Here is a 14,753-nt window from a genome sequence, read left to right on the forward strand (position 1 = left end):
AGAAAGAACAAAAATATTCGTCAAGCCGAAAATTAAATACGCAGCTATTTATGCTGATCTGGAATATATATACTTTATGGGGTCGGAGATGACTATGGCTATGGCTATGCGTTACATATTTTATGACAAAATTACAATACCACAAAACCCAAAATACCAAATTTGGGAAGACAGAAGTGCAAGCTTTAAAAGGGAGAGAGATAATGCGCTACATGTTTATGAAAAAACTTGTAAAGTCCTCTTCTAGGTCCTACTTTTCTACTGCAGGCAGTGAATATGTCAGAGTTATGTATACTTATTTTAATTCGCATATCATAGATGATTTATACATGTGCTAATTTGATTGATTTCTTATAGAATATATGGGTATAGTAAATCCACCTCAGACCATGTTCTAGGCTTGAGCATACCCCAATAAATTCATATCTGAAATATATAGTTTGTTAAGATCAATTTCAACGTATATGTTCACGACAAAACTACCTGATGAATCGGGTACTTTGGAAGTAAATATTCCATGCGCTGATGTCGCCTCAACATGCATTCATGAAAATCCCTAAACTTAATAAAATTATTTGTGTGGCATTCCTCTGGGTTTCCCTTTCTAAAAAGACTCCTTCGTAGATCCATCATAATGGCCCTGTTTTTGTGCGGATTATAATATCTGTGGATCTTTATCCAGTCCATCACCTTGGGTCTATTATAGATTGTAGACTTTGCAAGGCACACTTTATCCAATTCCTTCCTGTTTTTAAATAAAAAGGGAAAATCATTAGATTGACTCCAATGAGAATAGTAACAATTGTATAGATGGGCCAAAAAGTTGCTCATTGATCCATGTATGCAGTTAGTTGGTCACAAAATTAAGTAGTTGTACCTACTCGTATGGGTGATAATTGACGTATGGGTATTTATCCACAATAATCCGTGGGATGGTAACGAGCGAGTGGATGTTAAAACGCGTATCCTCCCACACTTTTCCATAAGTGACACCCCATGGATTGTAGACCCAATTGCCCATGGCATCAATTTTGAATCTGGGCACCGATACAGTCCATTCGCCGTTAGTCTTTGCACTATCCGCTTCCTTACCTCCACCTCCTCCACTTCCTCCACCTCCTCCACCTCCTCCACCTCCTCCACCTCCTCCACCTCCTCCACCTCCTCCACTTCCTCCACCTCCTCCACTTCCTCCACCTCCTCCACCTCCTCCAACTGATCCACCACCACCACCTCCTTCACCTCCTCCAACTGCTCCACCTCCTCCAGCTCCACCTCCTCCACCTCCTCCATCTCCTCCACCTGCTTCATCTTTCTTTGTAGTCTCATCACCGCCTTCTCCAGCCCGGGGTCGCACCAAATCTTTGATGAATTTGGTCAGTTTAGTCGGGCCTGAGGTAGTCGGAGATTTATGTTTCGGAAACATTCGTATGTTATGCCTGTCTTCTGCGACCTCATGATCGTCAAAAACTTTTGTATGGGGCGTAGAAATATTTTGTCGAAGCTTTGTTCCGTATTGCTTTGTGTTATTTGCAGTATTTTTTAATGGATTGGCGTCAATATTACCGAAAAGAATTACCTGTTATCTGAGAGGTAATTGAAGGGATAATTATGCTTAAGTAAGCTACTTACATATACTAGACAGCCGAGGGCAATACTTATAAATAAATTTAGCTCCATGTTTCTACTAAGCCCTGTTGTTGCTTACAGTTTTGAGCAAACATTAATAAAATTTGTTACATGAGCAACTGAAGTCAGAGCCACAGCAAACTAGATGGAAATAAAAATATTGCACTGAGTATGACTAAAACCTACAGTTGACTGTGGAGAAGCTGTCAAACGTGAAAGTATTAAAAATGAAAAAACCTCACTTGCTTGAATCAATATTAAATTTGGGAAATATTCTCCGAATCCGTGTACTCTGCTCATGAGATATGATATTAATTGGTATAAATTTGGTAGAAATAGATATGTATATATATGCAACTTGATAAATATGTGGTCCTTGGAGAGCCCAAATTGTGAATATAAAGTCTCTGGCTCTTCTGATCTTAGCGAACTTTGCGATTGGCAGCTGATGCTGATCAGAAATATATTTGCTCTACCTATAAAAGTCGCTGGAGTGATTTGTCCTAAACACGCTAATAAAAAAGAAAACAAAATAAGCGATACAATTCAATACGGAGCGCCCCAACAAATTCCGCCTTGTCAACCAGACAATGTCTGGGCGCATATTCGAAATGTGGCCAAGCGCAACGTTAAGTGCCATAAAAATAATTCAAAATAAATTGCTTTGCATAAAAATTGGTGTGCATTGTGGGTAAAGGCAAGAAACGAAACTGTTTTATAAGGTAGGTTAAAGGTATAATTTGGCCATAATAATGCGCATCATGAAAATTTAACACACACACACACACACATACTTGGGCTCGCATAGACAAGCTGGGTTATTAATTCTGGCGTCGGATTTTTGCAGGGCCATCGTCGCAAGACATAAATAACGCGTTTTATACGAAATACTTTGCATATTTACTGGCGCCGCACAACTAAGCCATAAAAATTACAAAAATCTTAGACGGCAAAGTCAAGAAGCTCCGTCATGTCAGCTGCGGATTCGGGGCTAAGTCGCAGGTAGATTTTCGGTGTGAATGGCCACAAAAGAAAGCGCCCAAGTCAATATTATTGGCTAACTAAGGCCAGCTGGGGCGAAAGTGGCCCCAATGATTCCGCAGAATAAGCGCTCTGTAATGACATGTAATTATGGTCATAATCGGCTTGTCACTTGGGACATTATCGGCTCGCCCTAAAACGGTTTTGATATGCAAATGTGAAGCTTCAAGATAAACAGGTTTTACTTAACAAGTTGTGGAAGTAAGATAAATAAATAAAATACGTTAATCGGGCTGTACACAGTTTTTCTCTAGCCGAGATGAGATATCCGCGCCACAAACAGATTTTCAATGGAGTATATTCTCGCCTATAGGAAAATAGTGGACTTTGGCATCGCTTTCTTATATTCCCGCACTGGAACTGGAACTCTCTAAGCAAGGTCGCAAAAAAATATATTTACTGTAGATACACCTTACTTGGCATGTTATATTTACAGATTTAAAAATATATTGAACTTTTCAAATATGCAATTTGGTATATGCCCACATTTGTATGCCATATTTATATCCAAGTTTTCTTAAATTTATTAATATATATGTAATGTTTATAAATAGTTTCTAAAACACGGACTTAAACTAAGTACGAGATTGTGTTTTATATTATTGGGAATATGTCTATGAGAAAGATGTCACTAAATAAGCGACATTGGAGAAAACTCAGTTAAAGCTGAAACCTGAAAAATTAACTTTAAACAAACTAAATAATACTTATAGTTCTAATAATAGCAAAATATAAACACTTTTGAAGAATATTCTTTTTTAATTTGTTAAGCTAATGCAAAACTTCATATATTTATTTCTCGAAAATTTAATAATATTTATATTTTATATTTCAACCCAATACATTTTTCATTTAATTGTTAATATAAATAATTGTATATTGATTTCAGAATTGCTAAAATGTATATTTCATATTCAGGCCGCCTCCAAAATCGGACTTGCCCCTGAATGGACCGCTGAGGTGGCGTGTAGCATTTGCTGTGGCATCCAAATTGAAATTGCCGCTGGGCGAGGTAATAAGATTAGCTCTGCCGGTGGCATTCATGGTCGTCATATTGAACTGCGGCACATGGTTGACACCCAGAGCCGCCGAATGGCCGCCGGCGGTTTGCATGTTCAGACCGCCGCCAAATTGATCGTGAGTGCGATTGTGAGTGTGGTACCCGGTTGCATTCAGCGCTGCCTGGTTATTCTGGAGAAGATTCGCTTGTGCGGCGACCGTTGTGCTACTGCCGAAGCCTTGTGTGTGTCCATGCTGCACTGATAGGCCGTGTCCATTGCTGGTAATCAAGTAAGCAACATGTAAGTACAGTCAGTGAGTGATTCTATTGTGGCACCTACGCATTAACAGCTCCATACACGCCTTTTGTGACTGGTCCTGCGCTGCTGTTGGTCGTGGCAAAGACTCCGGCACGTGCATTGACTTGTTCGTCTCCTGTCATTACTCCACATCTCACAGAGGCTGCTCCCGTCTTCGGATCTCCGCTTGTCTGACACTCCATTTTATGAATATTAATTTACTTGGCAGTTGTTGAAGCTGACGCGGTGATAAATACTCTGACGGCTTCTAGGGCCGCAAACAGCTTTTTATACATGTGCAGACAGACGCAAGATACTTGCAGATAAACACATAAAGCACAGACCACAAGCTCGCGGTGCATTCCCGCACACAATCTTTACACGCTTTGACAAATACAAATTCATATATATAAAAACACATTTATGGATAAATATCTGTGTAGTTGCAAGCTTTTTTGCAACCAATTAATTCTAACTGCTTGTGCAGCGAAATTCAAACACTTAGATTAGTTTTCAAATGGATTTATTTGCCGCGCAGGGCACTTATTAGAATTTATAAGTTTTATATTGTTGCTTGGCAGCCAACTCGAATTAGTTGTGCCTAGGTTGCGATCAAACGAAAGACTCACTAACTATGACAATATGTAAAGCGAATCGAAACGAAACTCCAATAAGACGCTCGCCGGTTAGAGCGAAGGGCAGCAATGCAAGCAAAGCAATTCAGAAGGAGAGTGGGCAGCAGCTTACAAAGAGCGCGCAAAAAACTATTTGCTCTTTGGCTGTAATTATGATTATTTTCTGCTGTTGGATGATGTCCGCAGCCGTCGGTGTTATCTCTGCTGTTACTTGACCAAACAATATCCATAAATATATATGTGCTTCCCCCCACATACGAATCAGTATCCGTACATATATATAAATAAACTGTGCGCATGGATTCCCCTAAGAATATGTGAAATATATTAGGTTAAAGTTATGACACTTTATTACATTCTTTTAGATGAATTCACAATCAAAATGTATTTTGAAAGTAGTGAAACTTGACTTAACTCAAAATTAACCCTTATTATTAGTATTAATACCAATGAAATTTTCCAAAAATGTTTCATATAAAAATAATTTGTTTTTGCAGTGTATTCTTTACTATTATATATTCATAATTACATAAAACAATAAAAGCTAAATACATATATTTGAGCATCATTCATCATAAAATTCCATACATCTATGTTTATTTTAGTATATTTGCGTCTAAAATAAATAATACTTTTGAAATTGTTCACTTTTTGTGAATCACACATCTACTTAATTTTAAACTTTTATACAATTGTAACTGTTTGGCCAAAGCGTTTAAAAATGGCGCCGTGGCTTAGTTGGTTAAAGCGCCTGTCTAGTAAACAGGAGATCGTGAGTTCGAATCTCGCCGGGGCCTTTGCGACTGAAATGCGTTGTTCAGCAATTTTATTGCTGCGAGAATAAATAAATAAAGTTTTTCATTATACTCTGCTATATTTTAAATCGAGCTATTCCTAATTTTGAGCATTTTATATTTTAAAATTTCCCAATTCCGGGTTTTAAATAAATATATGTATGTATATAATTATCTACAACTTCCAAAACAAATATTAAGTAGTTTTTGCGGGGCAGACATCTGGCGCCGTGGCTTAGTTGGTTAAAGCGCCTGTCTAGTAAACAGGAGATCGTGAGTTCGAATCTCGCCGGGGCCTTGGCAGCACTATTAGTTGATTGCTGTACAAATTTACTTTTTTTTTATTTCTTATAAAACTTAAAAAACAGATAAGGCGTTTATTTTGTTCCTATATAACATATTATGGAACTTATTCAATTGCATGTACATGATTGAAGGAATGCATCTTTTTGATTACATATCTGACACACATGAGCCTTATAGATTGTTGATTTCCCGTACCGTTCCCATCTGAGCCACAACAAGATACAAAAATTTGCAACGTTCTTGTGTTGCTTTTGTGCGTCTGCATTGATGACAGCTGACAAAGTTTGCGTGCTGCAAACAGCGGACTCGAGCTCCCCTTTATGAGTAACAACATTCATGTCAGCCCACCCACGACACCATATACATTATCCTGCCAGCAGCTGCCACCTGTTGTCCTCGCAGGCGACACTGCATAACGGAAGCCAGAGACACACTGCACGACGGATATGTTCGACAGCATGTTGCGTGACTGTCGGCTGTCTACTGGCCAGTTGGCGGTTTCTGTTGGCTTGGGGTTGGGCGGCAGGGGACCATTTGCTTCTGCAAATGTATCTCATGTCGTCGCCGACGGGCTTTCAATTATTTCTCTGGGGGGGTAGGCTGCAATTAGCCAGAAGCAATATTATTTGTGTCGATTTATTTGCAGTCGTTGGCTTATCTTTACTTTTTATACCCAAACGCACAAGACTGATAATTTCAGTTGGGGGCTTTACACACAATATCAGCACAATGGTTAAAATAATAAATATGTGCATCACAACTTGTGACAATTGCCAACCAAGCTGTATGTAACATATAATATGTGCATACACATTGTGTTATCATTTTTATGGATATAATTTCCAATGTCCTTCCTTTTGTGCGGTTGCCAGCGTGTCCCTTGTGTGTCGGATACAGCAATGTCCTCTTCTAATTTCCTTATGAGCATTAATATGTGAGTGTTGCTGACGATTGGGTTAATCTACGGGACGGCTGGCTGATTATTGGCGGATTACATCGATTAAGTTTGCTTTTATTATTATTTATTATTACCAGGCAAGGTAATATTTATTATTACCTGGTCTTGCCGTTTAGACCACAGACTTAAACTAGGTTTCTTTTCAGCAATCCTTTCTTTATTTTTTAACCTAAACATACTCACTTCATGTTTGCTTTCCTTTAAATACTAAGAAATTCGTTTTATTCACTTGTGCGTAACATTTTAAGGTTATTTCCTAGCTAAAAGCCCAATTGTTGTGCCTTCAATATGTCTCATATATCATTTAAATTGCTCCGGCAAATCTTGTATGTATGTAATTGCCATTCCTTTCCCCAGACGAGGGGAACTCAGCAGCTTGTTGAAGGCGGTTGTCTCCCAAAAACCAGAACCCACACCCAACAGTTTTTAGCAATTGTCAGCAATTTTCTCAATAGACGGCAAAAACTATCGGACAGCAACTGGACACTCCGGCCAGGACTAAACAAACGTCATTTCGGCACACAATGTCGTTCTGGTGTTGCTGTGTATTTTTGTGATTATCCTGGACAGTTATCCTGGACAGCAGTTGAGTGGACTGCCCACACATGGTGGGCGTGTACATACCATGGGCATTAACATAATTTATGTGGTTCCGCCGGATTTAGCTTTGTCGTAAAAAAGGACACTCGGCCATTGTCCGTTTGCGTTTGCGTTTGCGTTTTGCTGCTTATTTCGATAACAAAGGCAACGCCGGGCCGGATTGCGGTTTTTATTGTTTTTATGGCAACAAAGTTTATGAAAAGTTACCCTGCCAACGTTCTGTACGTAATTTGGTTTTAGTTTTCTGTCGAGTTTGCATATTTTTTGTTTTTTAATTAAATGCAAGTAGCCGCAGAAATCAAAGTCGTTTCATGTTGGGGTGTAGCTTAATCTACGAAACCATTTCTCAATTTTGCCGTAGAGCCCACACTCCTTGACCCAGGGCAGGGCCATAAAAACGTGCGAAATTCTCACGGGCGCGTGAATTTTCACAGCATTTGTTTGTTGTTTTTGTTTTGCCAGACACAGAATAAAAGCCCCCATACATACAACACCCAGCTGATTGTTGTCACCTGTTTTAATACCCTGTATTTATAGGAAACTGTGCAGGGCATGCTTAACTTGTGAAACCCATATATTGTAAAATTCATGAAGGGAGTCTCAATAATACAGAGATACATTTAATCTGACGTTTAGTTAACTATTATGCCATTATAATAAGTATTCAAGTGAGATTTTTGATTGAACTTTATATTTTTAGTAATTAAATGAATAAAGGTCTATAATATATTTAGTCTCCTTAGATTAGTAATCTGTATCCACACGAGCTTGATAGCTGGAGAGTCGAGCATTCATGACTAAAGTTTCTCATATCTCATATAAAATATAGAATTCAAAATAAGTATATACTTTGAAAAGAGGTTAAGTTTCAGTTCGTATTTGATTTCAAAATCGTTTTTAAATAATGATATGTTTATTACATTTTAAATTTTAAATAATGATATTTTTATTACATTTTACATATAAAAAATGCGCTTTCACAAGTGTGAATCAGTAATTGGAAATTTTGTCCAGGGTATTTGCAAGTCGTTAAATGCATATGCCAAGTTTATTAGCTGTTTTTAGTACACCTGGCACGCAGTGCTCATAACTCAAAATGTTGTTGTTGCTCGTTTTTAGGCTGGCGTGGAGTGTAAAAAGCAAAAAAGTCAAAAACCAGGCAAGTTTTTTTATTGTTTAACAATAAATAATGGTAAGCACGTGCTGGGAAAACTTTGCTTAAAGAGTCTGTACTTAAAGAAAATACTCACTAATTTAAAAAAAAAAAAGTGAAAAGAATATGATTGGAGAAAAAGGCCTAATTGCTGCCGCAACCTAATTATATATTTAAACAATACAGAAGATTTCTATACTGACATCATTAATCGTTGTTTACTTCATAATTACAGGATATATATAAACGCAGGTTATATTCATATATTGTAAGCGTCTTATCTTTTTGGGTTTCCGATTATTTTTGATATATCAATAATATTAGGCATTAATGTAAGTATTATTTTTATGTTTGCCGTAAATAATTTCCTTGAAAATGTTTTATAAAACTGCAGGAATAATTACGCTTACCTTAACCAGTCCATATGCATGATTCAGGCCACGCTTCGACTTGAGCTTCTTTTGCTGGAAGCTTCCCATTATCGCAGTCAAGGCACTATTTATTGGTTTTCGAAATCGTAAGTAAAGGTTGAAGAAGTTTGGGGCATGTAAATTGCAAAAACGTTGGCTTGAGTATGTTACAACACAAAATATATTGTGACGATCTTGAAACGTTGAAGCATCAACATTTCACGCTTGGCTGGCGCAATTGTAACCGATTACAAGAGCAACGGCTGCCCAAGAGATTTAATTACAGGCCTCATTAGGCGGCATCTCATGGGCGGTGGACTGCCTAACATAACATTTCATTGGGGCATATCTAACAGTTGTTGGGCGCAGTTTATCCCCAGACTTCAGAGCGCACAGTTGCCCAAAATGTCTACGCTGGTAGGTGGCAGCACAGGCTCCTCAGCCGCAAGATCATCTCACTTAATAATCCTCCAACAGATTTTGCTGTTGCTATTGTTGCTGGCCGCCAGCTCTGCGGACATGCAGCAGGATGCGGAGGACGATTATGAGGCGCAGCCGGAGAACTTTGATGGGCGATCTTTCTTTTTTCTGGGCACCTTGTTTCGACGTTGGCGCGATCGCTGGTTGGCCTTACAAAATCCTGCACCGCTCTACGCTGGCGCTGCTTTCCCACTCAATGGTTATTTCAATTGTCCGTCTTATGGCTGCAATCCTGCGGCCATTGGGCCACAACCGGGCGGCTTCTATCCTACCTACTATGTTTCGCCTCTACAGCAGCAGCAGCAGCAGCAGCAACAGGCTCAAGGCAACAGCAATGTGTATATATATCAGACCGATCAGAATACCGGCAGCTCTGTGGCCAGTCCGCCCTATGGTCCCGGCTTCTTTGGGCCTGCTCGGCAGCCCACACCGCTGGCCCCGCCTGCGCCGCGACCGCTGCCCTTGCCGCCACCAGCAATGCTGCCACCGGCCACGCCGCCGCCTCAAGCGAGCGCCAGCAGCTTTGGATTTGGAGCTGGACCTGTTCCGGTTCCTGGCTGCGGACCCAACTTATCGTCATGTGCTTTCGGCTAAGCAGCCTCGCCTAAGTAAACAACGCAGACAAAGTAAAAGAAAACAATACAATTTTAATTGAAAAGCGTGCAACAAAAAAGGAAAACAAAAATTCACAAGAAACGAATCCTTAGTTCGTAGTTAACGAACTTTAGTTACTCTTTCTTAGCTCTGGACTTCAGCAAAGGCAGTTTATGGATTTGACCGACAAGACTTTCAATTCAAGACATATCGTTATTATTATTGCTTAAAACTTCGTATTCACACTTTAATTTTTACAAGAGATTTAAGTTTTAAAGCATTTTCAAGTACATAAAAAATATAGAAATGTTACCAATATTTGCTTAAGTAAAGATTTTTTTTTTTTTGTCTTTATGGTGGGCAGAAATTTAAATGTTCGGTTGAAAGTAACCTATATAAGGCTTATGTCAAGAGTTTAAGATGAAGATATACAGCAATATATTTAATTCAATTTTACTGAATTTACTAAAACCTGAAAAACGAACAGCTGATGATGCGTACGCCTTGTTCCTGCCTTATAAAGATTTGCAAGGAGAACCGAAATATTGCCTAATGTTACAAGCTTAATGATCAAACTGCTATAGCCTGTCTTGGTAGGTCAGTAAAAAGGGTTACATGTAAAAATGTGAGCTAAAATAAGGAGCAGGAACATTACATACACCTACTTATGTACGTGTACAGAGTACACACAAGCGGACACAAGCACACATGGACATTTATCCATTAACGCCGAAAAACTCCAAACCAATCTGCATAAACAAACTCATCAGGAGCAACCGAAACGCTGGCATTTGTTTTGATTCCATCATAAACCATAAGATAGCTCCAGACATTGCTGGCTCCGATGCCGATGCTGATGCTGATGCCGATGCAGGAGCTGGTTGCTGGTTGCTGAATGCTGATGAAGTGGTTGAAGTTGCCCAAGGAGCAGACGTAAACCCAACGCGCTGCTGAATTGTTTGGCAAATAAATGCCCGAGAGCATAATGGATGGCCATGGACGGCTCGCCCGGCTTCGGTTAGCTCGTAGCCCAGTCCGTTTCTGTTATTATTTTTATATAACTTGTGAAAATAATAATAGAGCTTGCCAGGAAGGGCGTGGCTCTTCTGGAGCGGGCAAACAAATACGCCAGCGAGCGACAGTTGTATAAACACAAGTGTGAAAGTGCAGATAGTAACGGCTGATGGTCAGCGGGATCGGAACGGGACCACAGCTACATCGCATCCATATCCAGCAGCAGCAGCAGTGGCTCCAGTTCTCTCTCTTTGCCTTTCGTTTCTGTTCCCCATATGAAATTGTCCGCGTGTTTATTTGTGTTTGTGCTATGACAACAATGGAGCACGAAACTGGAACGAGTTGTGTGTTGTCCAGGTCCGAGGTCCATCTGTTGGCAGGTGTTGTTGTTGCTTTCTTTTGGACAACTTTCACTGACCGGAAACGGAAATTAAATGCATAAGTTTATTCAAGTTGTCGAGCCAACGACGTCAACTTCTTATCGAGTTTGAAGCAGCCGACCAAAGAATGGCAGCCAATGTGATGAATATGTTTTATGTTGGAACTGATAGATTATTACTTTAAAAATAGCTAATTAACATTTTAAGGCTTTTAAAGATGCCCATAATTTAAGAAGTGTGTGTATAAAAAACTATTTCAATATCAACCTTGATAATGTATAAAAATGCCATAAAATGGACACAATATTAGCAAATAGTAACCCGACTGACAAAACGCTCAATGGCTGTGTACACTTTCAACGGGGATGTAGCTCAGATGGTAGAGCGCTCGCTTAGCATGTGAGAGGTACGGGGATCGATGCCCCGCATCTCCAATGTACTTTTTCTTATACTATTTTTTTAAATATATATTTTTTTTTCAATTCTCCTAATATACAATAATATAATTTAATAGTACTATTTTTTAAACTCACAGATGATTTGCTCAAATTGTTAAATTGTTTATGAAACACTTTAATATAAAATTTATAATTTATATGCATATTAGCTGTGTGTGGCGTGTTAAATTTACATTTTACTAACAGTAGGATTATATGGATAATAAATAAAATCGAAGCAAACAAAAAATATCAGAGTGGGCTCAACCGGGATTTGAACCCGGGACCTCTCGCACCCAAAGCGAGAATCATACCCCTAGACCATTGAGCCTCATGACGGATGAGGCGCCGTGAACAGTTTTGTTCTCATATCATGAAGATATATTTAGGTTAAATAATAATAATTTGTAAATAATCAAAATGGCTTGAGAAATTTAAAAATAAAGATATACAATTAAATATATTTTAACTCTAAATGTATTCCCCTTTACATGTGTAATTACATAAAAGCTTAAACAATGTACGGGCAAAGAAACTGTTTATATTGTCTTTGGTACGGGTAAGCATATATATATGTTTATTTCAATTCACATAAAACACATGTTCGATAATTCTGAAATGCTTAGGAGAAATACATATGTTGTTGAAATTTTATTTCTGTATATTAATAAAATTGTTATTTAAACAGTTTTTAGTCGTCAACCGAATGAATCTAAACGAAACGCAAACTTTACTTGCTTATGATGTTTAAGAATTTACCAATTTTTTGTCTAGTGCTCTAGTATCTGTGAAAGTAAGGAATATGTACATACATGCTGTACGAAATTATATAAATACATATATCGCACAAGATTTAAAATGCACGTTACAATATTATACCATATTCCTTCATTACTTGTATATGTTTGGTACAAGGTATAAAAAATAAGTATTGCTCAAGGCAAAATATATTCCAGAAACCTTGGAGATGCGGGGCATCGATCCCCGTACCTCTCACATGCTAAGCGAGCGCTCTACCATCTGAGCTACATCCCCATCTGTAGTTCATGCTGCCTAATTGTAAACAACCGACACGCATTTAGCTTTGCATTTTATGTGCTTTGTATTTAAATGGTCAACAAACTTATATATATAAACCGAAAACATAGTTAAAATAATCATTTGAATAATACTTCAGTGGACTATGGCACATCCAACAAATAAACGGTTCAACCATAGTAGTTGCCGTAACCAGGACCAAAGCCGCCACCGAAATTGTTGCCGGGGAAGCCGCCCGCGTAGCCAGGACCAAGAGCACCACCATAACCATATCCTGGGTAACCGCCTCCATATGAAGGCACGGGTGATGGATATGCTTGTCCCAAAGGTTGACGTCCACCACCTAGCAGACCACCCAAGAGATTGCCAAACAAGCCACCTCCACCGCCGCCGCCAAGCAGTCCGCCACCTCCACCGCCACCTCCAAGCAGTCCGCCTAATCCTATGATGCGATTGTCAACTCCGCCAGGTGAACCAGGTGAAGCAGAGATAGAACCGGCAGCACCACCCGCATCTGGACGTTGCTGTGGGTATTGGTATTGTGCATAGCAACTGCCTAGGAGCACTATCACCAGCAACTGTTGAAATAAATTATGAGAAGATGCTGGAGTTTGATCAAAATCGATTTACTTACGGTACAGCTAATCTTAAACATCTTTGTATATTGTCTCTCACTTGACTGTTTGTCTGAATGCCAGAAGCTTCAGTTTTTATAACAAGATCTTAGAACAAACGCCCACGTAGGCCCGGAACTGTGGAACTGTGCGGCGACCTTAAACCCACGATTTGAACGCTATCAATGTCTTTCACACGATTTGTTATTTTCTCGCATTAGTTGCTGCTACTAAAAATTCGCATTAATATTTAAGATTAAGGCTTGACGAAAAAATAAAACTGGTTCTACTCGTCTAACGTTAGTTTCAGAGTTCTTTGAACTCGTCGAGAAAAGGAAGTACAGGAAGTCTCAGAAAACGCTATAAAAGTGACAACTCGTATCTCTTGATGATTAGAAGTTGTCCACATCATGATACCAAACACAGTGAGTTCCAAAGTCAATATTGAAAAATTCCCAAATACAACGCGCATTTTTAGAGAATTCTCTCGGCGCTGGTGCTGCTGTGCCTGACGCTAAAATCTAGCCAGGCACATGGTTTTGGAGGACAAAAGTTTGGCGGAGGCTTTGGCGGGGGCTATGCAGTACCCTATCCTGTTGCCCAACCGATTCCTGTGCCTCAGCCAATTCCAGTGGCTCAGCCAGTGCCCGTTCCAGTTGCAGTGCCCCAACCGGTGCCAGTTCCATACCCAGTTGCACGACCATTCAAACACGGCTGGAAAGGAGGATTAGGTGGCGGTGGATTTGGCGGTTATGGTGGATTTGGTGGTTACGGTGGGTATGGAGGATATGAAAGTTTCTCATCATACAGTGGTGGAGCTTACGGCGGTGGCTTTGGTGGCTTTGGAGGAGGCTTCAGAAGACGTTAGCATGCAATTCAGAAATTTAATGTTATATAGATGATAGTGTTTTTATCATAACTTTTAGAACATTATTTATTCTAACTTTACTTTTAGTTACATGATATTTAAAATATAATGTGAATACATATTTAATAACAAAAATAATCAAATATATTTGGCTTGTAGCGAATGAAAAAATATATTTTGTATCAAAAAATATTACTGATTGTTCCCGCCCGGGTTCGAACCGGGGACCTTGTGCGTGTGAAGCACACGTGATAACCACTACACTACGGAAACTTATGATATAGGACCATCTTATTTCTTACAAGAGCTGCTATTAGAAGCCGCCATCTATTGTTCATTTGTTTTAAACGAAATAAATAGAAAAAATATATCACGCCATCTATATAACGAGTAACAGGCGGTTAAGGCCTATAAGTTATAACTATTATTTTTCATCATTGAGGGTGGATTAAAGAGAGTGCGAGAGAAAGAAAGAGGCAGAGAAAGACAGAAAGAGAGAGAATG

General features: G+C 39.2%; 4 protein-coding genes and 6 non-coding genes across 10 annotated transcripts; 4 read left to right on the forward strand and 6 right to left on the reverse strand.

Moving 5' to 3' along the window:
• Window positions 1-293: 293 nt before the first annotated feature.
• Window positions 294-1,732, reverse strand: LOC115759651. The gene is made up of 5 exons (XM_030700639.1): window positions 1,633-1,732; window positions 1,243-1,579; window positions 882-1,116; window positions 484-745; window positions 294-426 (listed from the first exon to the last, which is right to left on the reverse strand). Exons 1-5 carry the CDS (start codon window positions 1,678-1,680, stop codon window positions 421-423), a joined length of 888 nt encoding a protein of 295 aa, XP_030556499.1. The 5' UTR covers window positions 1,681-1,732; the 3' UTR covers window positions 294-420.
• Window positions 1,733-3,518: 1,786 nt separating this feature from the next.
• LOC115759530 (attacin-A) lies at window positions 3,519-4,236 on the reverse strand. The gene is made up of 2 exons (XM_030700480.1): window positions 4,011-4,236; window positions 3,519-3,949 (listed from the first exon to the last, which is right to left on the reverse strand). The coding sequence occupies exons 1-2, from the start codon at window positions 4,169-4,171 to the stop codon at window positions 3,565-3,567; spliced, it is 546 nt and encodes a 181-aa protein (XP_030556340.1). The 5' UTR covers window positions 4,172-4,236; the 3' UTR covers window positions 3,519-3,564.
• Window positions 4,237-5,326: 1,090 nt separating this feature from the next.
• Trnat-agu lies at window positions 5,327-5,400 on the forward strand. The gene has a single exon. It is a non-coding gene; the product is annotated as a tRNA-Thr (tRNA).
• A 221-nt stretch (window positions 5,401-5,621) lies between these two features.
• On the forward strand, window positions 5,622-5,695 carry Trnat-agu. The gene has a single exon. It is a non-coding gene; the product is annotated as a tRNA-Thr (tRNA).
• A 5,958-nt stretch (window positions 5,696-11,653) lies between these two features.
• Trnaa-agc lies at window positions 11,654-11,726 on the forward strand. Its single transcript has one exon. It is a non-coding gene; the product is annotated as a tRNA-Ala (tRNA).
• Window positions 11,727-11,988: 262 nt separating this feature from the next.
• Window positions 11,989-12,060, reverse strand: Trnap-ugg. The gene has a single exon. It is a non-coding gene; the product is annotated as a tRNA-Pro (tRNA).
• Window positions 12,061-12,691: 631 nt separating this feature from the next.
• On the reverse strand, window positions 12,692-12,764 carry Trnaa-agc. The gene has a single exon. It is a non-coding gene; the product is annotated as a tRNA-Ala (tRNA).
• A 173-nt stretch (window positions 12,765-12,937) lies between these two features.
• On the reverse strand, window positions 12,938-13,422 carry LOC115759609 (glycine-rich protein 23). Its single transcript, XM_030700581.1, has 2 exons — window positions 13,402-13,422; window positions 12,938-13,345 (listed from the first exon to the last, which is right to left on the reverse strand). Exons 1-2 carry the CDS (start codon window positions 13,420-13,422, stop codon window positions 12,938-12,940), a joined length of 429 nt encoding a protein of 142 aa, XP_030556441.1.
• A 369-nt stretch (window positions 13,423-13,791) lies between these two features.
• LOC115759652 (prismalin-14) lies at window positions 13,792-14,249 on the forward strand. Its single transcript, XM_030700641.1, has 2 exons — window positions 13,792-13,806; window positions 13,860-14,249. The coding sequence occupies exons 1-2, from the start codon at window positions 13,792-13,794 to the stop codon at window positions 14,247-14,249; spliced, it is 405 nt and encodes a 134-aa protein (XP_030556501.1).
• Window positions 14,250-14,449: 200 nt separating this feature from the next.
• Trnav-cac lies at window positions 14,450-14,522 on the reverse strand. Its single transcript has one exon. It is a non-coding gene; the product is annotated as a tRNA-Val (tRNA).
• Between the last annotated feature and the right edge of the window lie 231 nt (window positions 14,523-14,753).

The sequence above is a fragment of the Drosophila novamexicana genome, unplaced genomic scaffold (assembly GCF_003285875.2).
Source record: "Drosophila novamexicana strain 15010-1031.04,08,12 unplaced genomic scaffold, DnovRS2.1 tig00000308-arrow-arrow-pilon, whole genome shotgun sequence".
NCBI lineage: Eukaryota > Metazoa > Arthropoda > Insecta > Diptera > Drosophilidae > Drosophila > Drosophila novamexicana.